At 39.4% G+C, this 25,006-nt stretch overlaps 1 protein-coding gene across 1 annotated transcript in view; it reads right to left on the bottom strand.

Annotated features, from left to right (window-relative positions):
* The window catches only part of LOC129771606 (exostosin-1), a 527,767-nt gene extending 507,816 nt beyond the window's left edge, over positions 1 to 19,951 (bottom strand). The window contains exon 1 of the mRNA XM_055775403.1: positions 17,801 to 19,951. Coding sequence (XP_055631378.1) covers positions 17,801 to 18,639 — 839 coding nt within the window. The 5' untranslated portion in view covers positions 18,640 to 19,951. The remainder of the gene's footprint in view (positions 1 to 17,800) is intronic.
* Between the last annotated feature and the right edge of the window lie 5,055 nt (positions 19,952 to 25,006).

Raw genomic sequence — 25,006 nt, 5'->3', positions numbered from 1 at the left:
ACCATCACCAGGTAGTGGTCTGAATCGATGTTAGCGCCACGATAGGTTCTGACGTCGATGATATCCGAGAAGTGCTGACCGTCGATCAAAACGTGGTCAATTTGTGTTTCTGTTTGCTGTGGTGATCTCCAGGTGTATACAAAGCCATGCTGAAACCTATTTGGCATTACGGCTGTCAACTATGGCAAACAGCTTCAGCAAAATACAAAATAAACTGCTAAGACAAATTACTGGCGCCCCTTGGTACATCCGCAATAGTGTCATACATCGAGACTTAGGGATGGCGACGGTTAAAGAAGAACTTCATAAAACGAGGAGGAAATATGCGGAAAAGGTGAAGAATCATCCAAATCCACTAGCAAGGCGACTCGGTCAACCTATGGTAACAAGTCTGAAGAAAAAAACCTTAATTATTTGAACGTGGTCAAACGTTAGTGTTGTGCTCCAGCACACATGTGAAATTTTAACTGTAAGAATTGACAACAAACGTAATACTTTATTATGTTAGAACTAAATGTATGTATAAAAAAAAAACTCCGGATAATCGAGTCCGACCTGTATAACATTTTACGATAGGGATCAAAACTGCCAATTTTATTTTAGGTACAAATGTATGTACTTGTTATTCATGAATTTCGATTTAATTGAAATGAAAAGATGAAATGCATTTTGAATCGATCCGATTGAATTTGTATTAGAAGAATTGATTCCTTATACGGCGTTTCGCTTTGCGGCCAAGTTTTATGGAACAGATCCAGGCCGTAAAGTGAGGTATGGGTGTAGTAAGTTCTGAACGTCTTCCGAAGACAGTTTGTATGTAGAATTTGAAATATTAAAGTTAGAGCAAAAAAATATTTTTTTTCATGGTGACCCTAACGTAACTTAGAAAAAAGGCGCTATATAGGTTATTTCAAGTGATAGAAAAAAACTTTGTTCCACAAAGTTGTCTCAAAAAACTGGGACTACAACACTGTTGAACTATGTTTACATCTATCTATCTATATATATATATAAAAATGGAGTGTTGTCTGTCTGTCTGTCTGATTCTTATAGACTCGGAAACTACTGAACCGATCGACATGAAAATTGGTATGTAGGGGTTTTTGGGGCCGGGGAAGGTTTTCGTGATATTTTGAAACCCCTCCCCCCTCTCTAAGGGGGGGCTACCATACAAATGAAACACAAATTTCTGCATAACTCGGAAATTAACCAAGCAAACGAAACCAAAGTTGGCATGTGAAAGTTTTAGGGTGCAATAAATGTTTCTATGATGGTTAGACAGTCCTTCCCCCACTCAAAGGGGGGGCTGCCATACAAATGAAACACAAATTTCTGCATTACTCGAGAATTAATCAAGCAAATGAAACCAAATTTGGCATGTGGAGGTTTTAGGATGCAATAAATGTTTCTATGGTGATAAGATACTCCTTCCCCCTCTCTTAAAGGGGGCTGCCGTACAAATGAAACACAATTTTTTGCATTACCCGAGAATTAATCAAGCAAATTAAACCAAATTAGGCATATGGAAACTTTAGTCTGATTCTTATAGACTCGGAAACTACTGAACCGATCGACATGAAAATTGGTATGTAGGGGTTTTTGGGGCCGGGGAAGGTTTTAGTGATATTTTGAAACCCCTCCCCCCTCTCTAAGGGGGGGCTACCATACAAATGAAACACAAATTTCTGCATAACTCGGAAATTAACCAAGCAAACGAAACCAAAGTTGGCATGTGAAAGTTTTAGGGTGCAATAAATGTTTCTATGGTGGTTAGATACCCCTCCCCCCTCTCTTAGGGGTGTCTGCCATACAAATAAAACACAAATTTCTGCATTACTCGAGAATTAATCAAGTAAATGGGCGGGACGAAGTTTGCCGGGTTAGCTAGTCTATCTATAAAGATAAGAAAGTTAGATTTTTTATTTCATCGACAATTTTGGTCACCATATTTTCGATTACATACAAATGAGCGCTCTGTCATATATAACAACTTTGTCCAAGTGTTTGTCTAGAGAATAACTATCGAGCTCTCAATGCTAATTTCCACTTAAATACATCTCCTGGATCATTGTGCAATGATATATAGAATGCCTAAGGAAGAGGAACTTGAAAAATTCCCAGGCCAGACTGGAAATCGAACTTGGCGCCTCCAAAACTTGGTAATAGCTTGTCATTGCCGATTAGGCTTTGAATGAGGCCCTACATAGACTGACGCTAAACACTTTCCGGGAGCTTCCAGAACATACCTAGATGAGGTAGTGAGACTTTGGAGGTGATCGAAGCAACGGAAAACCCTACACTGATCGGAACTTGTTTTTGACCCAGTGCGATACCCCCTCACTGCAGTAGATCCCTAGATTGACCCTTATTTTGATTTAAAACACGCTTAATCAAATAATTGAACTTTAGAGTTAATTACAGAGCCTCTAGAGATTGAAGGTCATGATCTTGGTTGCCGGTAATCCACATACGTATTGAAATTAGCCTTCATCATAAACCATCAAATCATTGATCTACCGTCATGCATGTTGTTCCAAACCCTTTCATCGTGAAACCTACGTTGTCATCCAAATGAAATCGACGCTGCTGCAATCGCACACAACTCAACCATTAACTGAAACGGAGCGACTTTTCCTGCAAAGCAAAAAATAGTACCTTTGTACCTTCGCGGCAATATGGGAACAAAAAAAAACCTGCTCCTCCATCGGTTTCCCAAGCCATAAACTACGGAACTTGCGGTTGCTCCCTGTCTTTTGATGTATGAACCATAGTCACGTCGTTTGACGTTGTTGGAGAACGAGAAGCAACGGCTTTTCCCCCCGGCGGAATGAATTGCGTTTTGTTGCTTTCCCTCTGCACCTTCTGCACCGCCCCGGGCCAGACCAACATGAAAAATACGTCAGAAGAAAATGGAAACATGCTGAACAGAACCAGAACCATTTTCTTCCCATCCCCTTCCGCCGCTCACCTTCTCGTGGCAGAGCACAGTGTTCCTGAGGCATTTCCGAGTCTGACTGAGTTCTCCTCTTTTCTCTCGGGGTGGCAATATTAACTATGACTTGCATCGCTGCCTGCAGGGACACGACACGTATGTGTTAATTACAATTCATTTCACCCCTCCCGTCGTCGTGTCTGCTGTCTCTGCTCAACCCGAGTTTACGCATCGTTCTGGTAGAACACCACCTCGAAATGAAAACTTTCCTTGTGGCATAGGAGGGAACGTATGAGGAGGAGTCGTTTTTCACAAACTCAGAAATCGAAATGGGGGAGAATGTCATTTTCGCTATTCATACGCGATAATATTCGCGAATTCGCGTTGGAATGACATCCGAGGTACGAGAGGTGATAATGTTGATGATCATGATGGTGCACATAATGAATAAAATTCCTGACGGTAATTACGAAGATTTCTTTACAATGTGTGATCCGACGAATCCCTTTTGCTGATTTTTATTTCCCCACTAACTTTGTAGCTAGTAGAACAAGCGAGCGTGGCGTGCACACATATTCATATGTTGGATTCCACATTTCAGATTTCTGTTACAAATCGGGATTTAACGCTTTCGAGCACATTCGAGTTTTTTTACAACGAAATTGCTACACAAATTTTAATTTTTAGAAAATTCGACACGAGATTCGGATTCTAGTTTAAGATTCAGGAAACAATATTCAGATTCCAGAAGCAGATTTCAAGCTAGTGTTCCAAATTCTGATTCCAGAACTAGATTACACACATTACTGAATACAGCTTTCAGATTACAGACACAACATACAGACTTATGATTCAGAGCACTCAAAGATTTCACTGAGAAAATTCCAGATATAAATTATTGATTCCGTGCTTCTAATTGAGATCAGATTGCAAACAGAAATTGTTAGTCGAAGCGAAAACAACATCGGGTGTCTGGTAGCGCATTTATGTATTCCGAAAAGAATTAAACTCGACCCGCTGTGAGGGATTGCCGATGTTGGTGTAATTTGAACACACAGAACGCGTAGAAACATGCATTATCGACAGTTGCACCAATTACTTCACATATAAAAGAAAACTTGGCTGTTTCTGTCTGCTTTGCGAAACCTCGACAGAAAATTATAATTTTACTAGCTGACCCGGCAAACTTCGTCCCGCCCAAAATTCATTTTTCGTAATCACATTTACGTTTTCTTACTAAGCGCACGTTCATGGGTTCAATCGCAGAACTGTTCATTGGTTGATCTGCTAATCTACCCTTTAAAATTACCTTTTAAAGTCTGCTTCATTTAATATTGGAACAAATTCTTTTGCTCATTGTGGCGCTCCTAGTGGACGGATTTGGAAACTTTTTTCACCCACGTGTCGGGAAATTCATTACCTTTCACCATGTATTTATGTCATAACACCAAACGATAGCATTTTGTAAACAACCGCCATGGAAGCCGAACGGAGAGATAAAATTGTGCACAGTTTTCTTGAAAATCCATTGTTGTCGGCATCTAAGCTAGCTAAACAGCTTAAAATGCCCAGAAATACCGTATGGCGTGTTATCAAGCAATACAAGGAAACATTGACGACGGCTCGGAAGCCGCATTCGAAGCGTCGGAGTGGAACTGTCGACCGGAAACTGCGTGGGAAAGTCATCAAGGCCGTCAAGAGGAATCCCAATCTTTCAGACCGCGATTTGGCCAATAAGTTCCAGGCCGCTCACAGTACGGTGCGACGAATTCGTCTCCGGGAAGGCATAAGGTCATTCCGAGCCAGCAAACAGCCAAATCGGACGCTGAAGCAGAACAATGTGGCCAGAATCCGTGCTCGAAAGCTGTACGACCAAGTGCTGACCAAGTTCGACGGATGTATTCTGATGGACGATGAGACCTATGTGAAGGCGGACTTTGGGCAAATCCCAGGTCAAAAATTTTATTTGGCGACGGCTCGGGGGATGTACCTGCAAAATTTAAGTTCGTGTTTGCGGATAAATTCGCCCGCAAGTACATGATTTGGCAGGGGATATGCAGTGGTGGACAGAAAACCAAAGTCTTTCTCACTGACAAGACAATGACATCAGAAGTCTACAAAAAAGAGTGCCTTCAGAAACGGATTCTGCCGTTTATTCGTGCCCACGACCGTCCAGTAATGTTTTGGCCGGACCTCGCAAGCTGCCATTACAGCAAAACGGTTATGGAATGGTACGCAACGAACGGGGTCATCGTAATACCGAAGGACCTCAACCCCCCAAACTGCCCCCAGTTCCGGCCGATAGAGAAATACTTGGCAATCACGAAGCGGAGGCTTAAGGCAAAGGGAAAACTTGTTAGGAACATGACTCAAATGAAGAACTGGTGGAATCAAATCGCCAAAACGGTGGACGAAATGGGTGTGCGCCGCCTAATGTGCCGTATTACGGGAAAAGTACGAGAATTTCTTCGAAACAGCAATGAATAATTTTTTTAATTTTTTTTTATGAAAGAGTAAAGAAAATGCTACATTTGTATGAAAAACTAATTATGAATTCGTTATTAAATGACTGAACTACACGCAATTGTTTGTGTTCCATTATTAAATGAAGCAGACTTTACTATAAAATTCCTAGTACTTCTACCAAAAATCGTTATTATAATATCAGATTATTTTCAGACACAATTCTCGTTCAAGATTTCTCAACCACCTACAAATAACATGTTCTCCGTTACATGGAATAAATGTTTGGTACAGAAAATATGATAGAATAAAGAAATCACTAAATCGGACAATTCCTTTCTCAAGTTTTGCTCTTATCAACACATTCGGCGATCCATTTTTATTTATATAGATATAAGAAGATCTAGGAGTGCGTTTTATCGCATTGAAATTCATTCGACTTTCGAACAAAGATCAATTTCATTTGCGCAAGCATCAAATGGACTAACAACGCTTGTCACTATGTAATGGTAGAACGAATGCGAATTGAATTTTCCGAATTTTCCCATTTTCCCCTTTTTCTTCAGGGTTTTCCGAAAAATGTCAATTGTCATGTTTGGTTGGAATATGTTTGGATGAAATATGTGTATTACTTTTACGGGACCCCCTCTCCATTCCAGATGAGGGAGGAAGCTCATACCATCATAGAAACATTTTTCGTACCCAAAAACCCTCACATCCCAAAATGTATGGTAGCCTCTCCTTAGAGAGAGGGGAGAAGTGTCGAACCAACATAGACACGTTTATCGATCCCTAAAACCTCTATATGTCAAGTTTGATTCCATTGGCTTGATTAGTTCTTGAGTTATACAAACCTCCCCCCCCCCTTTTTTTTGAGAGGGGGAGGAGTGCGAAACCACAATAGAAACATTTATTGCCCCTTAAAACCTTCACCTTCCAAATTTAGTTCGATTTGTTTGATTAATTCTCGAGATACGCAGAAGTTTGTGTTTCATTTGTATGGCAGACCCCCCCCCCCCCCTTAGAGAGGGGGGATGAAGAGTCTTACCACCATAGAAACATTTATTGCACCCTAAAACCTCAATATGCCAAATTTGGTTTCATTTGCTTGATTGATTCTCGAGTTATGCAGATATTTGAATTTCATTTCTATGGCAGCCCCCCCCCCCCCTTAGAGAGGGGAGTGGAGAGTCTATCATAGAAACACCCCCCCCCCCCTTTGAGAGAGGTCTCAAACTATCGCGAAAACCTTCCCCGACCCCAAAAACCCTTCCATATCAATTTTCATGTTCATCGTTTCAGTAGTTTCCGAGTCCATAAGAATCAGACAGACAGACAGAAATCCATTTTAATATATATACTAACTGACCCGGCAAACTTCGTCCCGCCCAAAATTTATTTTTTGTTATCAATACCTTCAAACATTCACGTTTTCCAAGTTCATCAGTCCAATCACAGAACTGTTCATTGATTCATCTTCTAATTGACTCTTTACAATTTACTTTTAATATAAATTACGTGATACTTCTACCAAAACTCGTCATTATAATATCAGCTTATTTTCAGATACCATTCTCGTCCAAGATTTTTCAATCACTTGAAAATAATATGTTTCTCCCTATCATCGAATAAATGTTGGATACAGAAAATACAGAAAATATATATAAGATAGCCCTAAATCGGATAATTCCTTCTTCGAGTTTTGCTCTTATCAACACATTCGGCGATCCATTTATATAGATAGATAAAGATGTAGGAGTATTTTTTTTTTGACGTAGAACTACGTCTTTCATTAAGGGTGCCAAATCAGAAAACAGGTCACGTTTTTATGAAATAAAGTTAACGTTGATAACTATTTTTGCCGCGAACGGATTTTAGCGATTTACATACTAAACGAATCGGAAATTCCCTAAGATTTGTTTAATATGCTATACATTAGAATCCCCTGGTTTGTAAATGGTTAAAATTCATGAAAACTTTAGGCGTTTTCATTTTTTCATACATTTGTTCTGTCCATTTGTGTGCTTTCCCGAACAGAGCTGTCTATAACGAGCGACTTATCGACGACCAATGGAGGGGAAATCGTAGGATTTAAAGTCTCCGTGAATAAAGGAAAAGAAGAAGAATGAAGGGGAACACTTGCCTAGAGTATAAACAGTGGATCTCGCTGAGGTAAACTCTCATTCGGCATCGGTCTGTTGAGTAATCCAGTTCACTTTGCTTTCGCTGCGCTTCGATCTAAGATTGGACCCCACCAGTGGTAATCCAACTTGGATATCGTCGTTTGGTTTTGACGTAGGACTACGTCTTTCATTTCTATACCGGGGTGTAAAATCAAAGTTTCGAAAACGAAAGCGTTACGCCGGAGACCGAGATTTTGAGCGTTAATAGCTCCTAAACAACTGAACGAAATGGTATGATAAACACTTCATTCGAAAGATAAAATGTCTACGCGTTATATACTTGTTACTTTTTGATCCAAAAACTTGTTTCAATAGTCTTAAAATTGCTTTCAAAACAGGCTATTGAAATCACCAATCGGTATATAAGCGAGCGGCGCTCGGAAATCCACTCAGTTCTAATTGAACAGCGATGGGAGCATGTTGTCGCTGTTGCGGTGAAGCTCTATATTTATCATGAAAGCGCGGATGAACGGTGTCACCAAGAGCCTGTTTGTGCACCCTAGGCCAGAAGGGAATCTATCAGGAGGAGAGTGATGCCACAAACGGTTCCCTGGGAAGACATCGCTACACACACATACACGCGCGGCTATTAACAGGTAGTTATCGAGTTGGCATTAACCACTGGTGGGCTTCCAGTATCGAGGAAAATGTGGAAATATCTAATTGTTACTGAAAATAATCTGCCAGTTCCTCTGGGAATTTTCAAAATATATTCATGTGAAACAGTTTAATTGAATGTTTTCTATCCATGTTACACTGTGACCAAATATTTTTCAATCAAGTACTATTAACAGGTGGTTATCGAGTTAGTATTAACCACTGGTGGGCTTTCAGTATCGAGGAAAATGTGGAAATATCTAATCGTTGCTGGAAAATAATCTGCCAGTTCCCCTTGGAATTGAAAATTACATTCAAGCGAAAGAGTTTATTTTAATGTTTTCTATCCATAAAATATCCATATAATACATTTGGGTTTGTGATTTGTCAATCAAGTACAGTTAGCAGGTTAACTTCTGAAGATTATTCTTCAGAACAAGGTTTTTCGTATCCTATATTGGATGCATAAAACCTTGTGCCTCCAACGTAACGCTCTCGTTTTCGAAGTCCCCCAAATATTCATTTATTCATTCATTCAGAATGGATTTAGATTCAACTTCAAACAAATGATCTCTAAATCAACGATAGTCCTACGTCACCCTTGCGGTTATACCATAGATATAACCCACTTCCTGTTTTTCTGTTCGTTTTTCGCGTTATTCGTATCGTGTGGTTTTCTTTCCGCGTCATAATTTGGACGCTTCGCGTAATGTGTGGTGAGCAAGAAGAAGAGGAAGGCAGACTCGAGCCCTGCAAAAAAAACAGGAAGTGGGTTATATCTGTGATATAACCGCAAGGGTGACGTAGGACTATCGTTGATTTAGTGATCATTTGTTTTTAGTTGCATCTGAATCAATTCTGAATGAATGAATAAATTAATATTTCGGGGACTTCGAAAACGAGAGCGTTACGTTGAAGGCACATTATTCAGCAAAAGAAGCAATCACTCGAAAGTTGTACAATACATAATACATTGCTTGTATTGTGATATAATCTGTATTCCATTTCCAATAGACAAAATATCTGTTGCATCAAATCAGTCTACATAATTTTTGCGTTTTGCGCGCATCCTTTCTCGCAACACCCATTTCTCGTTTGTGAAATTGTTGAGTAAACATCGTTTGCCAGTGCGCGTAGAGCGGGAATTCTTCCTTAAGATTCATTGCACCACTAATAAATTGCCGAAAGACGTGGTCTTACGTTGATCGCACTTGATTGAAAAATCACAAAACCAAATGTATTTGGTATACCTATCGCAGTGTTATATGGAAAGAAAACATTAAAATAAACTCTTTCGCTTGAATGTTTTTTTCAATTTCAAGGGGAACTGGTAGATTATTTTTCAGCAACGATGACATCTTTCCAGAACCTTCTCGATGCTGGATGGCAACCGAACGAAAATAGTTCTGCGCGTGTATGTATGTGTGTGGTGGCTGCTCCGATGTCTCAAGCGCGCCCGTTTGTGGCATCACTCTCTTCCTGATGGATTCCCTTCTGGCCTAAGGTGCACAAACAGGCTCTTGGTGACACCGTTCATCAGCGCTTTCATGATAAACGAAGTTAGCTTCACCACAACAGCGACAACATGCTCCAATCGCTGTTCAATTATAACTGAGTGGATTTCTGTTCTGTTCTTGTTTTTGAAGGAACTTTAACCTAAAGCTCATTCGTCCCTGCTGAGTGGATTTCAGAGCGGCGCTCGCTTATATACCGATTGGTGATTTCATTAGCATGTTTTGAAAGCAATTTTAAGGCTATTGAAACAAGTTTTTGGATGGAAAAGTAACGGGTATATAATGCGTAGACATTTTATCTTTCGAATGAAGTGTTTATCATACCGTTTCGTTCGGTTGTTGAGAAGCTATTAACGCTCAAAATCTCGGTCTCCGTCGTAACGCTTTTGTTTCCGAAACTTTGATTTTACACCCCGGTATAGAAATGAAAGACGTAGTCCTACGTCAAAACGAAGGCATTGCCAGGGGCAATAAAATTTCGAGGCAAGCGTCATCTAATGATGCACGCGATATTGGTGCAGTGAAAAGCCTGAACCGAGCCTTCACGAGTTTGACACCGCTTCTTACAACAGCGAAGTAGACGATTTCGGCGCGTCGGTCGAAAATGTAAACGCCGTTACCTAGGCAGCAACCAAAATCAAGCTCCCCCCGCTGGTGGTGAAGATGGTCACTCTTGACAAACTCATCATCGAATTCGCATCGATGGGTGTTACAGCAGAGTACAAGCTGTGTGACATAATTTAGTCTTTTTCCAAGCAGTTAACATTGTTTGTTTTCCGTCATCATAAGGGCTTCGTTGGTGCCTTTGAGAATGCATCCATGCATTAAACTGATGTTATGGCGAAGCAGGCGTTAAGGTTGTGCGCCGAAAAAATATTTGGGAAATACCAAGCATCTTGAACAAGGATGGAAAACAAGGGAGCATGATGTGATTTACGATTAATCGCAAACTGCACAGATCGTAATCTGTGCAAACTGCGACTAACTATTAATCCTCACCCATCATAACCAAATGATTTTCTCTTGGTAACTCTGAGTTGACCAAAGCATTGCTAGACTGAAACTAGTTCGAATAATTGAGTTACTCTCCTTCCTCGTTTTGCTTTCAACTCCTAACAAGAATTTGCTCCATGGGAATGAGTGTCTCTATGACGTACGATTCTCGCTCTCTCATCCGGGCGTTCAATTTTCCTTTCCGAGCGCGTTTACTTCGATGAAACTGGGTAAAATAAAAAATGCGCTACAGCAGATAGGACGACTTTAATGTTTCATGTTTCACGGAGGATTTCTCAGATGGTGTTTAAATTAATCAAGAGACTACAAACAATAATCCCTCTCAAATCACTAATTTTATGAGTTAATGTAAATGCGTTATTGGCCAAGGCTTTTACGACATCGAACACGTGGTCTTGCGAGATATATTTTTCCGCTTGCCCAAATACAGACCACTTTTTTCGGGGCCGAGTAAACTGGTGTCTAGAAAAGACCTTGATTACCTTGAATTAATAAAAAAACATAAATTAGCGCAAATATGTCAACATGTGTTTTTTTGTTTAAGCACGTCAATATTTGCTCATAATTTTTTTGGATTGTGGCACTCTACATAATTTGTATGCAGATAGACTATCCACAGTTTGTGGGGGAATGGAATACTCATACAATTCAAATGGATAATGATTATCTGCTATCACAAAGCTGAATATTTTTTGACGTTTTGTTTTACTATTGATTCATTCAAAAAAAAGCTTTATTTTTAAATGTTTTCTTATGTTATATTGCACTGCTACTAAAACCGTAGGCTAACTTCAAGGATATTTTTTATTCATTTTCGGCGAATAATCAATAGAGTGCAGTGTTATGAAACATCAGAATAATAGCAAAAACAATATTACGATCATAAGGTTTTGGACAGGTTATTCCAGACGACATTGGAATATATTCCATCTGATCATCTTTAGAAAGGTTAATGACCTTCAAAGGATAAATTTATCTTGGGCACATTGAATTGATGTTCATGACTTCCAGTCGGACGTTTATTCGCTCTGATAATAATTGTGTGGTCCTCACTAAGCATATATTCCAATGCCGTCAGTTCACTGAAATTATTCGCATACCGTTTGATGATAAGGTAAGATGTTGATAATCATTTGCTGCGATACCTATTGTTCCAACAGTATTCATTCGACAATATGAAGACTGAATACCTGAAATTAACCAGATTCTACCATGCAAATCTGCGGTCAAAGCAGTATGTACACTTGAGAGATGCAACAAGTTTGAAGGGATATAAAAAAACATTAGTCGTTCGACAAATCTACTGCCACATATGTCGGAAGTCCACGATACATGAATATCATACGTCCATACTATTTCATTACATTTATTCGCAACGAAGAACGTAACCACACAGAATTGAATTAATCAAATATGTGATCCGTTTTATCTACAAAATAAAAAAGGGTCTGAAATTCAATCGAATTCGAAAGGTGTTTCGTGAAGTCACTAATTGAATTACTGTTGGAAAAATTATTTGGAGAGAAATGTGAATGTTCAGAATTATTGGAATCTAAAAACGATTTTGGGCGGGATGAGATTCGCCCAAATCTGCTGGTAATAAAATTAATCAATTGCATCCATTACCCGTCTGCTGCTCTGACGAGACTGAGTCAGCCACTCACTGCGGACAGTGCAATAGAGAATTAAAAATCCCTCGATGAGTGTCGTAAGATTTCAGTTGATCGTCTCTTGTTACACTTTCCGATCAAGAACTCATCATCCGCTCTATGGAATGGGATTAATCGTTTGTGGCTTGCACTCACGATAAAACCTGAGTAGTAGAAGTAATGCTTCGAGAGTGCAAGCAGTTGGGATTCCGCTCTCATATTTCTTTTTTGAGATCTTGGTAGCTCACCGTTCCAAGTATTCTCTCTGTGTACATATAAAGGATAAAAGAGCCTCGCCTGCTGGGGGTGATTTAAAAACATCCGACTAGAGGGATATACTTATTCATTGATCATTGAATGTGATTTTTTACCATCCCTGATCTTGAATGTCTTACTGGAATGTTATAAGTTATTTAGGTTCGCGTGCCAGTCGCAAAACTGCTTTCAACTAGGATTGCATTTGCGCTAATATGGATGATAATGAAGCATTGCTACTGTTTTGGAAGTTGTTGATATTAACAAAAAAAAGTTTATTTCGCTTGTTTAGTCACCAAGAAAGTAAATGTCGTTCTGGAATTTTGTATGTGATTAGGTTTCACTTGCCAGTAGCAAAACTTCCTCCACACAGCTGCGCTTCTCTCGAGCATGAGAAAGTAATGCAACTTTGTTCGAAGCCAGTAATATTAACAGAAGCGTTTCTTTTGAGAATAGCGCAAAATGATGAGAAGTGTTTATATTCCTAGTAGTTTCAAGCCACCAATGTATGGCTCTGTATGCATGAAATGGCGAACGCTTGTTTGGCGCTTGGTTTACGTTGTACGAACGATGCCTAGAGGTGTGATTCCTTTGAGGCAATACTAAATAACATGTAGCATGATATTTGATACTTGCAAGTGTTGTCATTGTTGTTGTTTCCATGTGGTGCCAAAGATATATTGATGTAGTTATGAGATTTGGAATAATGGTGCTGGTGCAACATGTATATAATCGACTGTAGCCGAGTCTATGTAAATTGCGAAAAGGCCACCGGAATAGCGTTCGAGGTAAATTGCATTGACATGAAATAAATTGCGACATACGATCAGCTAGTGTATTGTTTCGCGAGGGCAAGAATGAATCATCAATCGATTATCGTCAACTGATTCAACAATGAAAAAACTATTTCAGAGATTGTTCTACTAAGCAGTTGTTTCTAAAATTTCACAGCATCATAGAATAATATCCGAAGGAACAAGCGACTCATATAAAATAACAACGTAGTTCTACGTCATCAATGCGGTCGTTTCTTGGACACAACCTCCTATAATTTTTTTGTGCGGTCCCTATCCCCCGCACAAAAAAGGTTTGCCTGTACATGGTCGGTTATTTAAATTCGATGAAATTTTTCCCATACATCCATTGCCACTCTACACCTACACCCTACAGCCAAGGGCGCTATATATTTTTTATATTTTTCTGAAAAGCTGAGGATTTTTCATATCTCGAAACCAGGGAGGCGTTTTTTTCGTTTTTGAGTTATGATTTTTCAAAGTTACCCGATGGTATCCAATGGATAGTTTTTGACGTAGGACTACGTCTTTCATTTCTATACCGGGGTGTAAAATCAAAGTTTCGAAAACGAAAGCGTTACGCCGGAGACCGAGATTTTGAGCGTTAATAGCTCCTAAACAACTGAACGAAACGGTATGATAAACACTTCATTCGAAAGATAAAATGTCTACGCATTCTATACTTGTTACTTTCTGATCCAAAACCTTGTTTCAATAGTCTTAAAATTGCTTTCAAAACAGGCTATTGAAATCACCAATCGGTATATAAGCGAGCGCCGCTCGGAAATCCACTCAGTTCAAATTGAACAGCGATTGGAGCATGTTGTCGCTGTTGTGGTGAAGCTCTTCGTTTATCATGAAAGCGCGGATGAACGGTGTCACCAAGAGCCTGTTTGTGCACCTTAGGCCAAAAGGGAATCCATCAGGAGGAGAGTGATGCCACAAACGGTTCCCAGGGAAGATCTCGAAGCAGCCTCTACACACACACACATACACACACACACACACATACACGCGCGGAATTCTTTCCGTTTGGATGCCATTCAGCATCGAGAAAGATCCGGAAAATAATCTGCCAGTTCCTCTGGGAATTTAAAAATTCATTCATGTGAAAGAGTTTATTTGAATTTTTTCTATCCATGTAACACTGTGACCAAATACATTTGGTTTTGTGATTTTTCAATCAATCGCAGTTAACAGGATAGCTTCTGAAGATTATTCTTCCCCATCAGTAGGATATTTCCGTATCCAATATTGTATGCGCCCGCAATCGATTATTGCTCAGTCACCGAAAGTTCCGAGCTCAGAGAGTTAATTCCCCTCTAGTTTGCCTTCCAAATTGCCATCGTAAACCACGCCTTCTCTCGATTCAATCACGCACAAAAAGCATACTTAAGCGATATTCTGGTGGTGAGACGCATTCATTTTTCGTGAGGACATCGACAAGACAACATCGTTGCTGAGGATGCTGGACGGCGAAGGATCGAGATCTGCCCTGAAACGCAAGCAGTTTGTTTGAAACTGTGAGGGAGCACAGAGAAGCCGATCCTTCAGGAGAAGAGAAGGTGACCATCGAAGCAGCTGCTACACACACACATACACGCACGGAATTCTTTCCGTTTGGATGCCATTCAGCATCGAGAAAGATCCGGAAAATAATCTGCCAGTTCCTCTGGGAATTTAAAAATACATTCATGTGAAAGAGTTTATTTGAATGTATTCTATCCATGTAACACTGTGACCGAATATGATTCAATCAAGTGCTATTAACAGATGGTTATCGAGTTAGCATTAACCACTGGTGGGCTTCCAGTATCGAGGTAAATGTGGAAATATCTAATCGTTACTGAAAATAATCTGCCAGTTCCTCTGGGAATTAAAAATTACATTCATGTGAAAAAGTTTATTCTAATGTTTTCTATCCATGTAACACTGTGACTAAATACATTTGGTTTTGTGATTTTTCAATCAATCGCAATCAACAGGATAGCTTCTGAAGATTATTCTTCCCCATCAGTAGGATATTTCCGTATCCAATATTGGATGCATAAAACCTTGTGCCTCCAACGTAACGCTCTCGGTTTCGAAGTTCTCCAAATATTCATTCATTCAGAATGAATTCAGATTCAACTTCAAACAAATGATCTCTAAATCAACGATAGTCCTACGTCACCCTTGCGGTTATACCATAGATATAACCCACTTCCTGTTTTTTCCCAAAAATGACTTTTTTCAAAAATTAATTACTTTTGAACTACTGGACCGATTCAGATGATCGACATATCAAATGAAGGCCTACTAGCCTTGCCTTTTTTGAAAAAAAAACACACTTGCCAATTAAATAGATTATAGTCACATACAGCCAGTCTAGTCGCATAGAAATATTGAACGAAAACTCAAAATGTGTTAACTTTGAAAACTCATAACATAAAAACGAAAAAAAACCTCTCCCTGGTTTCGAGATATGTTGTGTAAAAAATGCTCAGCTTTCCTTAAAAAATAAAAAATATGACGCCCTTGGTCCCGAAACGATGTAAGCTATAAAAAAACAAATATAATCGATAATTATGAAAACTTATTGGCTTATTGGCTTTAATTTGATATGTCATCATCCGAATCGGTCCAGTAGATCAAAAGTTATGATTTTTTTGTAAAGGAAAAATGAAAAAAAAATTATTTTTCGGACCACCGATCAACTTTGAAAAATCATAACTCAAAAACGAAAAAGAAACGCTTTTCTGGTTTCGAGATATGTTATGTGAAAAATCTTCAGCTTTCCAGAAAAAAATTTAAAAAAAATAGAGCGCCTTCGATCCCGAGACCATGAAAACTGTAAAGAACAAATACAATCAATAATAACGAAAACATAATTGAAATTTTCTGTAACTGTAGTATTTTTACAAAAAAAGACCAGCTAATTGGCTTTAATTTAATGTGTCGAACATCTGAATTGGTTCAGTGGTTCGAAAATTGTGAATTTTTGAAAAAAGGCATTTTTGGAAAAAATGCAAAAAAATGGATTTTTCGAACCATCTTAAAATGGAAATGGTCACCCTAACAAAAAAAATACGGGTCTAATAATTTGCGATAAAGAACAAAACTACCACTTTTCACGAAAATCTGAGAACCACTATATCGGTTTGGCATGAAATGGCTGTATATAGATATTGTTTATAAAAAAATATTTAAATCAAGATGAAAAAATAGGGGATGGGGATAAGAGAGTGAAAATTTGTGGTTATACGTATGTTTTAAAACTAAATTTAAAAAAAAGACAAAAAATATATTCAGAACAATTGTTTTTTTTTTTTTTTTGTTGAAGAACACATCTCCCTTTCGAAGAAACACTATATCTAATAACTATTGTGAGGCCATCACGATGTGTTTGTAAACAATTACATTTTCAACCGTTCCTTGTGAGAACACAAGTGTGTAGAAGTAAAAATCAACTGTGGTACATGAGCTGACTGATTGTTTCTATACTTGAACATTTGTATAGTTCTATATCGCATTGGTAGTGCGGCCAGATCATATAATTGTAATCTATTGTAAACGGTTAGTATGATTAGTAATAATGAATCACTACACCAACATGACCACTCAGGATAATTTAGACGAATAAATTATAATCAGTTGATTAGAGGCGAATGAACTGCAAAGTTTAAAGCCTCTTAAAAACAAAGAATCGAATCGAATAATCAGTTGAAAACCAATTTACGATTGTGTGTTGATTATATAGTGGTTAACTATAATTCAAGGTGGAAATCTGAACATTTTTGGCTAGAGGCACACTAATCGGTACAAAACATGCGGTTGTCGGTAGCCTAGCGCTCTAGACAGCGAGCAATCGACAATACATGTTAATGGTGAGAGTTATTTAAATAATCTGACCAAATTGGCTTTTATTGGTTTGCGAATCGTTCGCATAATCAGTGCAAGCAATGACTCTTATCTGTGCTACTAAATATTTATACTAAAGAGTTCATTATTAAATTTCTATAATGTTTATTCACGCTAACAATTATTTCGGGATACTTTCGGGGTTAGAAATACTGTCGTATCATGGACACCACTCTTCTAATTTTTGTTTTTATTTTTTTGGTTTCTAGTGTTTTCATAAATCATATTTCCAATTGTGTTAACAAATTGCTTGGAAAATATAAGGAACGCAACAGAAAATAAAACTGCGCCAATTTTTGATCGATTGAAGAACGTCTGTTCATAAACAGAAGTAGAACCCCGATATTGTATAGCCAAAATGACAGCATAAACTTTCAAATCTCGGCAACAAGTCACATCCAATGGCATATCTCGCGCACACACACCTACGAACAAAGTTTCCCCACCCACATCCAATTATCAGACCCGAGAGAAACATAACAAAAACCAGATGACTCACCTTTTTCCCTTGAACGCCAGCAGATACTTCTTGTTCGCGGGGAAGTTATTACTCGCCACAAATCCAGTGCTTCCTCCGCGCAGCGGGAACTGCTTGTGGAACAGCGGTATGCTCACGTCGAAATTCGCCCGCCACGACTGGGCACTCATGCTGGCCTTGGCCAGAATCGCCTGACCCGGATCGAACCCCAGTCCATTCTCGTTGTAATCCGGCCAGGTGCCCGAGTACAGATTGAATATGATATGGTTCCGACCACCGTTCCAGTGGGGAAGCCGCTGCAGCCGGGAGGGCACATTTCGCACGTAATCCTCACTCAGCGAGTCCCGATCCAGGGTGTCAATTCCCAGCACAAACAGGCAGGCTTTCTCCGGGCTGGCGGTGTAGTATCGACTCTCCTGGATGGCGGAGATGATTTTCTGATAGTTCGGACTGATGGGTGGCGGGGCACCCAGCGAATTCAGTGGTTCCGGTGGGTACACGTACACCAGGAAGTTCTGGTCGGAACACTTGGAAAAGTCGAAGCAGGTCTCCATTCGGCACGTGTGCCAAGGAGAGGGAAGCGAATCCCCGATGTATTTGGACTCGAAGGAAGGATGGGCGAACAGCTCGTCATCCATGAATGACCGGCCGACCGAGTTGGGTGAGCTCGGAACGTATGGTTCCGGAGATTCTTGAAATTGATAGTGCAGCTGCTGATATGGCGGGAGTTTGGAAGGGTTCTTCCGAACGCTGATGGCAAACAGTTTCTGCAGCCATTTGAGCCGGTAGCCTCCGAAATAGCAATACGCTAGGAATGCACAGCAGATTATCACCAGAATGTAGCGCTTTTTGGCCTGCATTGTGATCTGAACCGATTGTACCTTCGCTTCGGTTGATCAACGATTTACGTACACAGAATTATTTATCACTGAACGATGACATATTGATTATTCTATTCGTCATCAATGCCGGAGAGAAATGCAAACGCCGGGAATGCAACATTTTAATCCGTTTAGCGCTTGCGGCTGCGGAGCCGGAACATGACACATATTTTCACACACAGTATAACACGAATTGAACACCAATTTTTGTATTTATTTCACGACTCTTTCCCTCGTTTCGTATGTTTACATTTTTATTAATTTCATTACAGCAATCAATTTTCGTAGCTGTTTTTTTACGGGACACAACGAACGCACATTTGCCACCAACATTTATTTTGCCCTTATTCACTATTATTGCACAAATTCATTGGAAAACACATTCACTTCACGTACGAACAATTTCACCGAAAACAGGAAAAAAAAACGCCGCGCTTCAAGGGTGATATTTTTGTTTAGAACACACAAGTATCGATTTTTGAACATTTCCCTCCTTCGCCCCTTTGGAAGTTAATCTGCTCATCATTTGTAACTTTGTTTACATTTGGTGTCGTCCGGATCCGGGTATAGGGTAAACATCTCAGCATTCGATTTGTTAAAATAACACCCGGACAATACCTTGCTCCGCACTCATCCACTGCAGCAACATAAATTCATCACAAAAACAATACACTCATTGTAAACAACACGTCCTCCTTCTCGACGACAACAGCAGCAGGCGAGTCAAAACAAACGCACCATGTCATATTTTGACGTTTACTTTGCACTGTATTTAAATAGCGAGAGATTTTTCGAGTGTTTCTCCACATAAATTATTGCTGAACGTGACTGCCGAGACAGGTTTTTCTGCCCTTTGCCACGGGCCAGCTCTGCCGGGGCAAGATTCACTTTGTCAGGGCACTACCAGCTCGCGCTGCTGCATTCCACATATTCCGGTGGAATCCCGCTTACACGTCACGCACACCGTGAATTCTGATGTTTCGCTCGCGGCGAAGAAAAACACTAAAATCGATGCAATTGCGATCGCTTCTTGGAACGGAATTTATTCAGCTTTGCGCGCACCACAGATCCACCTCAAACATAAACAAAAGAAACACAACACACACCGAGTATCCTGCCAGGAATAAAACACCGTTTTCTCCAACAGACTACGAAACCACGCGCTGATGCGACCAAAGAGACGAATCGACCGAGACTGATTTGACTCGATATGCTGCTGCTGGCGCAGGGCCCAGAGAATGGCACACCAAGTGTCAAAAATGCGTGTAAATCAGGAGGCGAAAGCAAAAGTGTCATTCTTGATTCCGCTGTGTGTTTTGGGTTCACATGGAACCAAAGCGTTGGGCGATGTTTTGCGGTGTTTCCTTGAGGCGCACGCATGTGCGCACACACCCACACACCCCCACATGCACACCAACATGACGGGCCACAGAGCGGGTGTTTTGTTTTGATGCTATCTCCTGTGGGTTTGTGTATGGGAGTGAGCGAGAACGAGCGATTCGAGCTGGTGGGTGTCAAATGTATTCGGGACTACCAACTCTGCGAGTGAAAATAGAAGTTTTGACAGATGCGGCGCAGGGCTGCCTAGCGTGCTGTGTTTATACACTGAGTAGTACAAAATGGTATAGAAAAACATTGAATCGAATGTCGTAAAATAAAAACTTTGAACGCTTATTGCTCAGTCATTTCATAAGAGGCTGGACAGGAAAAGCATAATTTTAGACACCCCCTCCCCCTCCATGGACATTTCCTATACCCCTCCCGTGGACATTTCTCCAGTTTTTGGGAAAAAATCAAGAAAATTCTATTTTTTTCGCCTAAATTTCATTTCAAGTATGTTGCTATTTTCTATTCCATGTTTTATTGATGAAAATGATAACCTTATTGATAGTAACGATTTGTTTTAACCCTTCAAATACGGAGGAACGCGATTGGCGATCTAACGCAAAACGTAAACGATCGGTGAGACATCTGGATTTTGTTTTTGAACTAAGAAAATGATGCTAATCAAGACGGGTCTATGGTACTAGGTGAGGCCGTTTCGTCACTAAGTTGGTTAGGGGAGCGGTATATGAAAACAGTACGGAGGAAAGCAGAAGGGGAATTTTTTCCTTGAAATGTGAAAGAGACAGACTGATCACGAGCGAGCTTGGGCACAAGCGTATTGTGTTTTGTTTACAAACAAAACACAGTAGACTTCCAAGATGGCTGAAGAGTGGTTTTAGCAAGTTGGCCCACCTTAGGATATACTTCTACGCGCCTTGATGCTAATGTAACCTAAAACTCAAAAACAAAACACGTATATTTTACTTCCGGGCTTTCACATGGCAAAATTTAAAACCATCATCACTTTCACCGCAGCGCCGCCAAGGTGTAGATTTGTACATTAGATCGCCAATAGCGCTCCTCTTGTTATACGCCAAAAGTGCGGGGAGCGCGATAGCGCTCTTCTTGCTTGATGTTCATATTTTTGGCTTGGCACCTTTTATGGGCACCTTACACGATCAAAATTATTGACAATAAGGGTCTTCAATATTGTGACAGCTAGGCTTTCGACATTCGATCTAACCTCAATCAATATTTTGCCACCTTACACGGTCAATATCACCCTCACAACGAATGTATCCGCGATGGCTAGTGGCGACATTCGAGTTTGGGATCCAAACTATTCTCCATCAGATTAGAAGGTAAAAGGCAATTTTCAGTTAGTAAAATTTGAATGAAAATATCTGCTTTGTATTATTTAATTACTTGAAGCGCGTAGTCCTAACCCTAACTTAACCTATTTCCTCTGAATATTCAGATATTCCTATTAAAATTTATTATTATCATCTAACGTCAATTTCAGACACAATGGGCCTGATTACGAACGTCACTTCCCGGTAAAAACGGAATGAAATGCATACAAATTGCATACAATTCATTTCGTTTTCACCATGAAGTGACGTTCGTGATCAGGCCAAATTTCTGTATGGGATTTTCTCACCACTTGCAGAAAAAAGTGATTTGTATTCACATAGAATACTAATTTGATTCGGAAAAATTAATTTTCATTCATAATTTACACTTAAGAATTCGTTTTTCCTTCTCGAAAACACAACATAATACTCGCTTCACAAATACAGACTGTTCCTTTCAGTTTCAAACATGCCAGATTATTTTAGTTTGCGAAAATATATGCAAGTTATATTATCTGCAAGCAAATGTTTTTATTCCATAAATAAGAGCGGGTGACCCGCCCTGTGGATTATTCGCGACTGCGAGTTCCATAGTCAATCAATAGGCCTTTCCGGAATTTGTAAGTGAGTGGTAGGCCATGCTCTTTTGTTGTGGTCATGACTTTGACATTATTTAGTCACGGGTGTAAACGACGTTATAGATGGATAGTTTAATGAGTTCTGTATTGATAAAACAATAGTTTTTATGTTGAAACATCTTTTTTCGTGTTTGCATCTCTTTTTTAGTCCTTTAATGGGTTATCCGCGATTTTCGTTTTTCACGGTGAGTTTGCCTGACTATTCCGAGGATAATCGGAATTCTACTGTAGCTTCAATTAACACATTATGTTTTTTCATCTGTAATTTTCCCAGATCTTTTCATTCTCCAAATTTTATAGCGCAGTGTGAAGAAACACACAACCCGCTCAAAGCGCAAAGAATGACCGAGTTCAACGTTAAAAAAAATCCTAAAACGTTGTTAAGTTTCATTCACTTTCTCACCATCACATTGTCAGTTTACTTTGAGGTTTTGATTTGTATCGTGAAAAGTACCGTAAAAGTATCAGTTCTCCAAACCAAAAGCTTTCATTTATGATTCCTACAATTTCAGTAGTTTATAAATTTTAATTGCAATCACAAAAAAGACTAACAAAAATTTGTTAGTCTTTGGGGGGTTTGTTATTTTGCCATACATATTAAACACAAATTTCTACATTACTCGGGAATTATTCAAACAAATGCAACCTAATTAGGCATATGAAGATTTTAGAGTGCAATAAATGATTCTATGGTTGTTCGACACTCCACCCCCCGCTCTGAAGGGGAGCTCCCGTACAAATGAAACACAAATTTCTGCATAACTTGAGAGCTAATCAAGCAAATGCAACCAAATTAGACATATGGAGGTTTTAGGGTGCAATAAATGTTTCTATGGTGGTTAGACACTCCACGCCCCTCTCTTAGGCGGGGCTGCCATACAAATGAAACATAAACTTCTGCATAATTCAAGAACTAGTCAAGTAAACGGGACCAAATTTTGCATGTGGAGGTTTTAGGGTGCAAGAAACATAAGGTGGTTCAACACACCTCTCACTTTTCTAAAGGGGGGGGGAGGGTCTGTCATAGAAATGAAACACAAATTTCTGCATAACCCGAGCTTGAGCTTGAGCTTGGGTAGACTGTACAATTCGTAGTTGCTCTCCGTGATTGACCTGAACCAACCAAATTGCACAAAGAACACACAGAATGACGCTTGGGACAAGCAAATCATTCTCGTTGTGCAATTTTCGGTGATTCGACAAATTTCTGTATAACCCGAGAACTAATTAAGCGAATCGAGCCAAATTTGGGATGTGATGGTTTTTGGGTACGAGAAATGTTCTATGATGGTATGGTCCCATAAAAATATTACACATATTCCAACCAAACATGACAATTGAAAATTTTTGGAAATTCTGAAGAAATTGATCTTTGTTTGAAAGTGGAAATGGATTTTCATATCTTCTTTTATCTATACCAATAAAAATGAGTTGATAAGAGCAAAACTTGAGGAAGTGAATTGTCTGTCTTTATTCTATCATATTTTCTACATCAAACATTTATTCCATGTAACGGAGAAACATGTTATTGGCAAGCGGTTAAAAAATCTTGAACGAGGATTGTGTCTGAAAATAATCTGATATTATAATGATGAGTTTTGGTAGAAGTACTAGGAATTTAATAGTAAAAGGTAAATTCAACGGGGTCGATTAGAAGATCAATCAATGAGCAGTTCTGCGATTGGACCCATGAACTTGCGTATAGTAAGAAAACGTGAAAGTTTGAAGGTATTGAAAACACAAAAAAAAAACAAATTTTGGGCGAGACGAAGTTTACCGGGTCAGCTAGTATTATATATATTTTACTGCTGATTTGATTGTATCATTATTTACTTGAAAATTCAAATGCAGAAATTTAAGTAGTTACAACATAAAAAACGAAAATGCTTCTCTACGATCATCGCAGTGCTGTGAACAGAGAATAATAACTATATAAGCAGCGCTTCAATGGTTACTTATATTCATCTATGAAGAAATGCCCAGTGATAAGATACTATCATGAAAGGCACGTTTGGAAAATGTTGTGTTCGCATTTTGAGCATACGCATTACATTGTGTAGAATGCGTAACAGCGAAAAAGTCGACTTTTTTCATTTTGTCGTTTACGTCTCCTATACAAATATGGGCAGTGAGATTGTCCATGCAACGCTAGCCATCAAATTCAATTTTTGAGTTAAATAGTTAAGCCAATATTTTTATTTTTTTTGTTTTTCAAAAAGTCAATTTATTTTGCGAAGAAGAACATCGTCAAACATCATATTTTGAACAGATAGCAGACTTTTGGTTTTTTGAACCGTTTCCAAGATGGCTGCCACCACAAAATGGCGCCATATACATTTTCTTTCAAAACCCCATCAACATGGGTATCTAAAGGCGCGTCCACATTATGCCGAATGATACCGATCGGCCTGTACCAGGCGGCATATTCGGTTCGTTAAGTAATGTGGACGCCCCATCGGGTGCACGAAGCCGAAGTCCCATCGGATGCACGAAGCCGTCACGAACACACGAAGCACTATGTCGTCAACGCTAATTTACTTCGTTTTGATTTGGTTCGACTTTCTCGAACCGGACCCACTTGTTTCGGTTTGGGTTCGGTTTGATTCGAGACGGTTTTCGGCACGTCGGCAAGCCCGGGCGGTACGTCCACATTTAGTCGGCTTTACCGGGCGGCCAAGGCCGATTGGCGTAATGCGAATGCGTCTTAATAGATCACCCAATAGAACCCCTAGACTAATAGATCACGGTTATTCACGAGGAATGCAAATCCAAAATGGGTGCCACCACAAAATGGCGCCATATCAATATTGATATCAAATGAAATGATTATTTGACTTATGGTTTTTATTGTAGGGAAATATTCTAATAAAACAGACAATGTACTAAAAACTAGAAAATAAATCAAGTAAAAAAAAACAGGCATTGATGAGACTAAAATAAAATCGTGGGGCTTATGATGGAATCGTTAACTATGGATAATGAAAATTAAACGTGCTCCACGATTTTATTTTAGTCTCATCAATGCCCTAG

Source organism: Toxorhynchites rutilus, chromosome 2 (genome assembly GCF_029784135.1).
Source record: "Toxorhynchites rutilus septentrionalis strain SRP chromosome 2, ASM2978413v1, whole genome shotgun sequence".
NCBI classification, from domain to species: domain Eukaryota; kingdom Metazoa; phylum Arthropoda; class Insecta; order Diptera; family Culicidae; genus Toxorhynchites; species Toxorhynchites rutilus.
The sequence above is the reverse complement of the archived record's forward strand: the minus strand, read 5'-3'. Positions and strand labels throughout refer to the sequence as shown.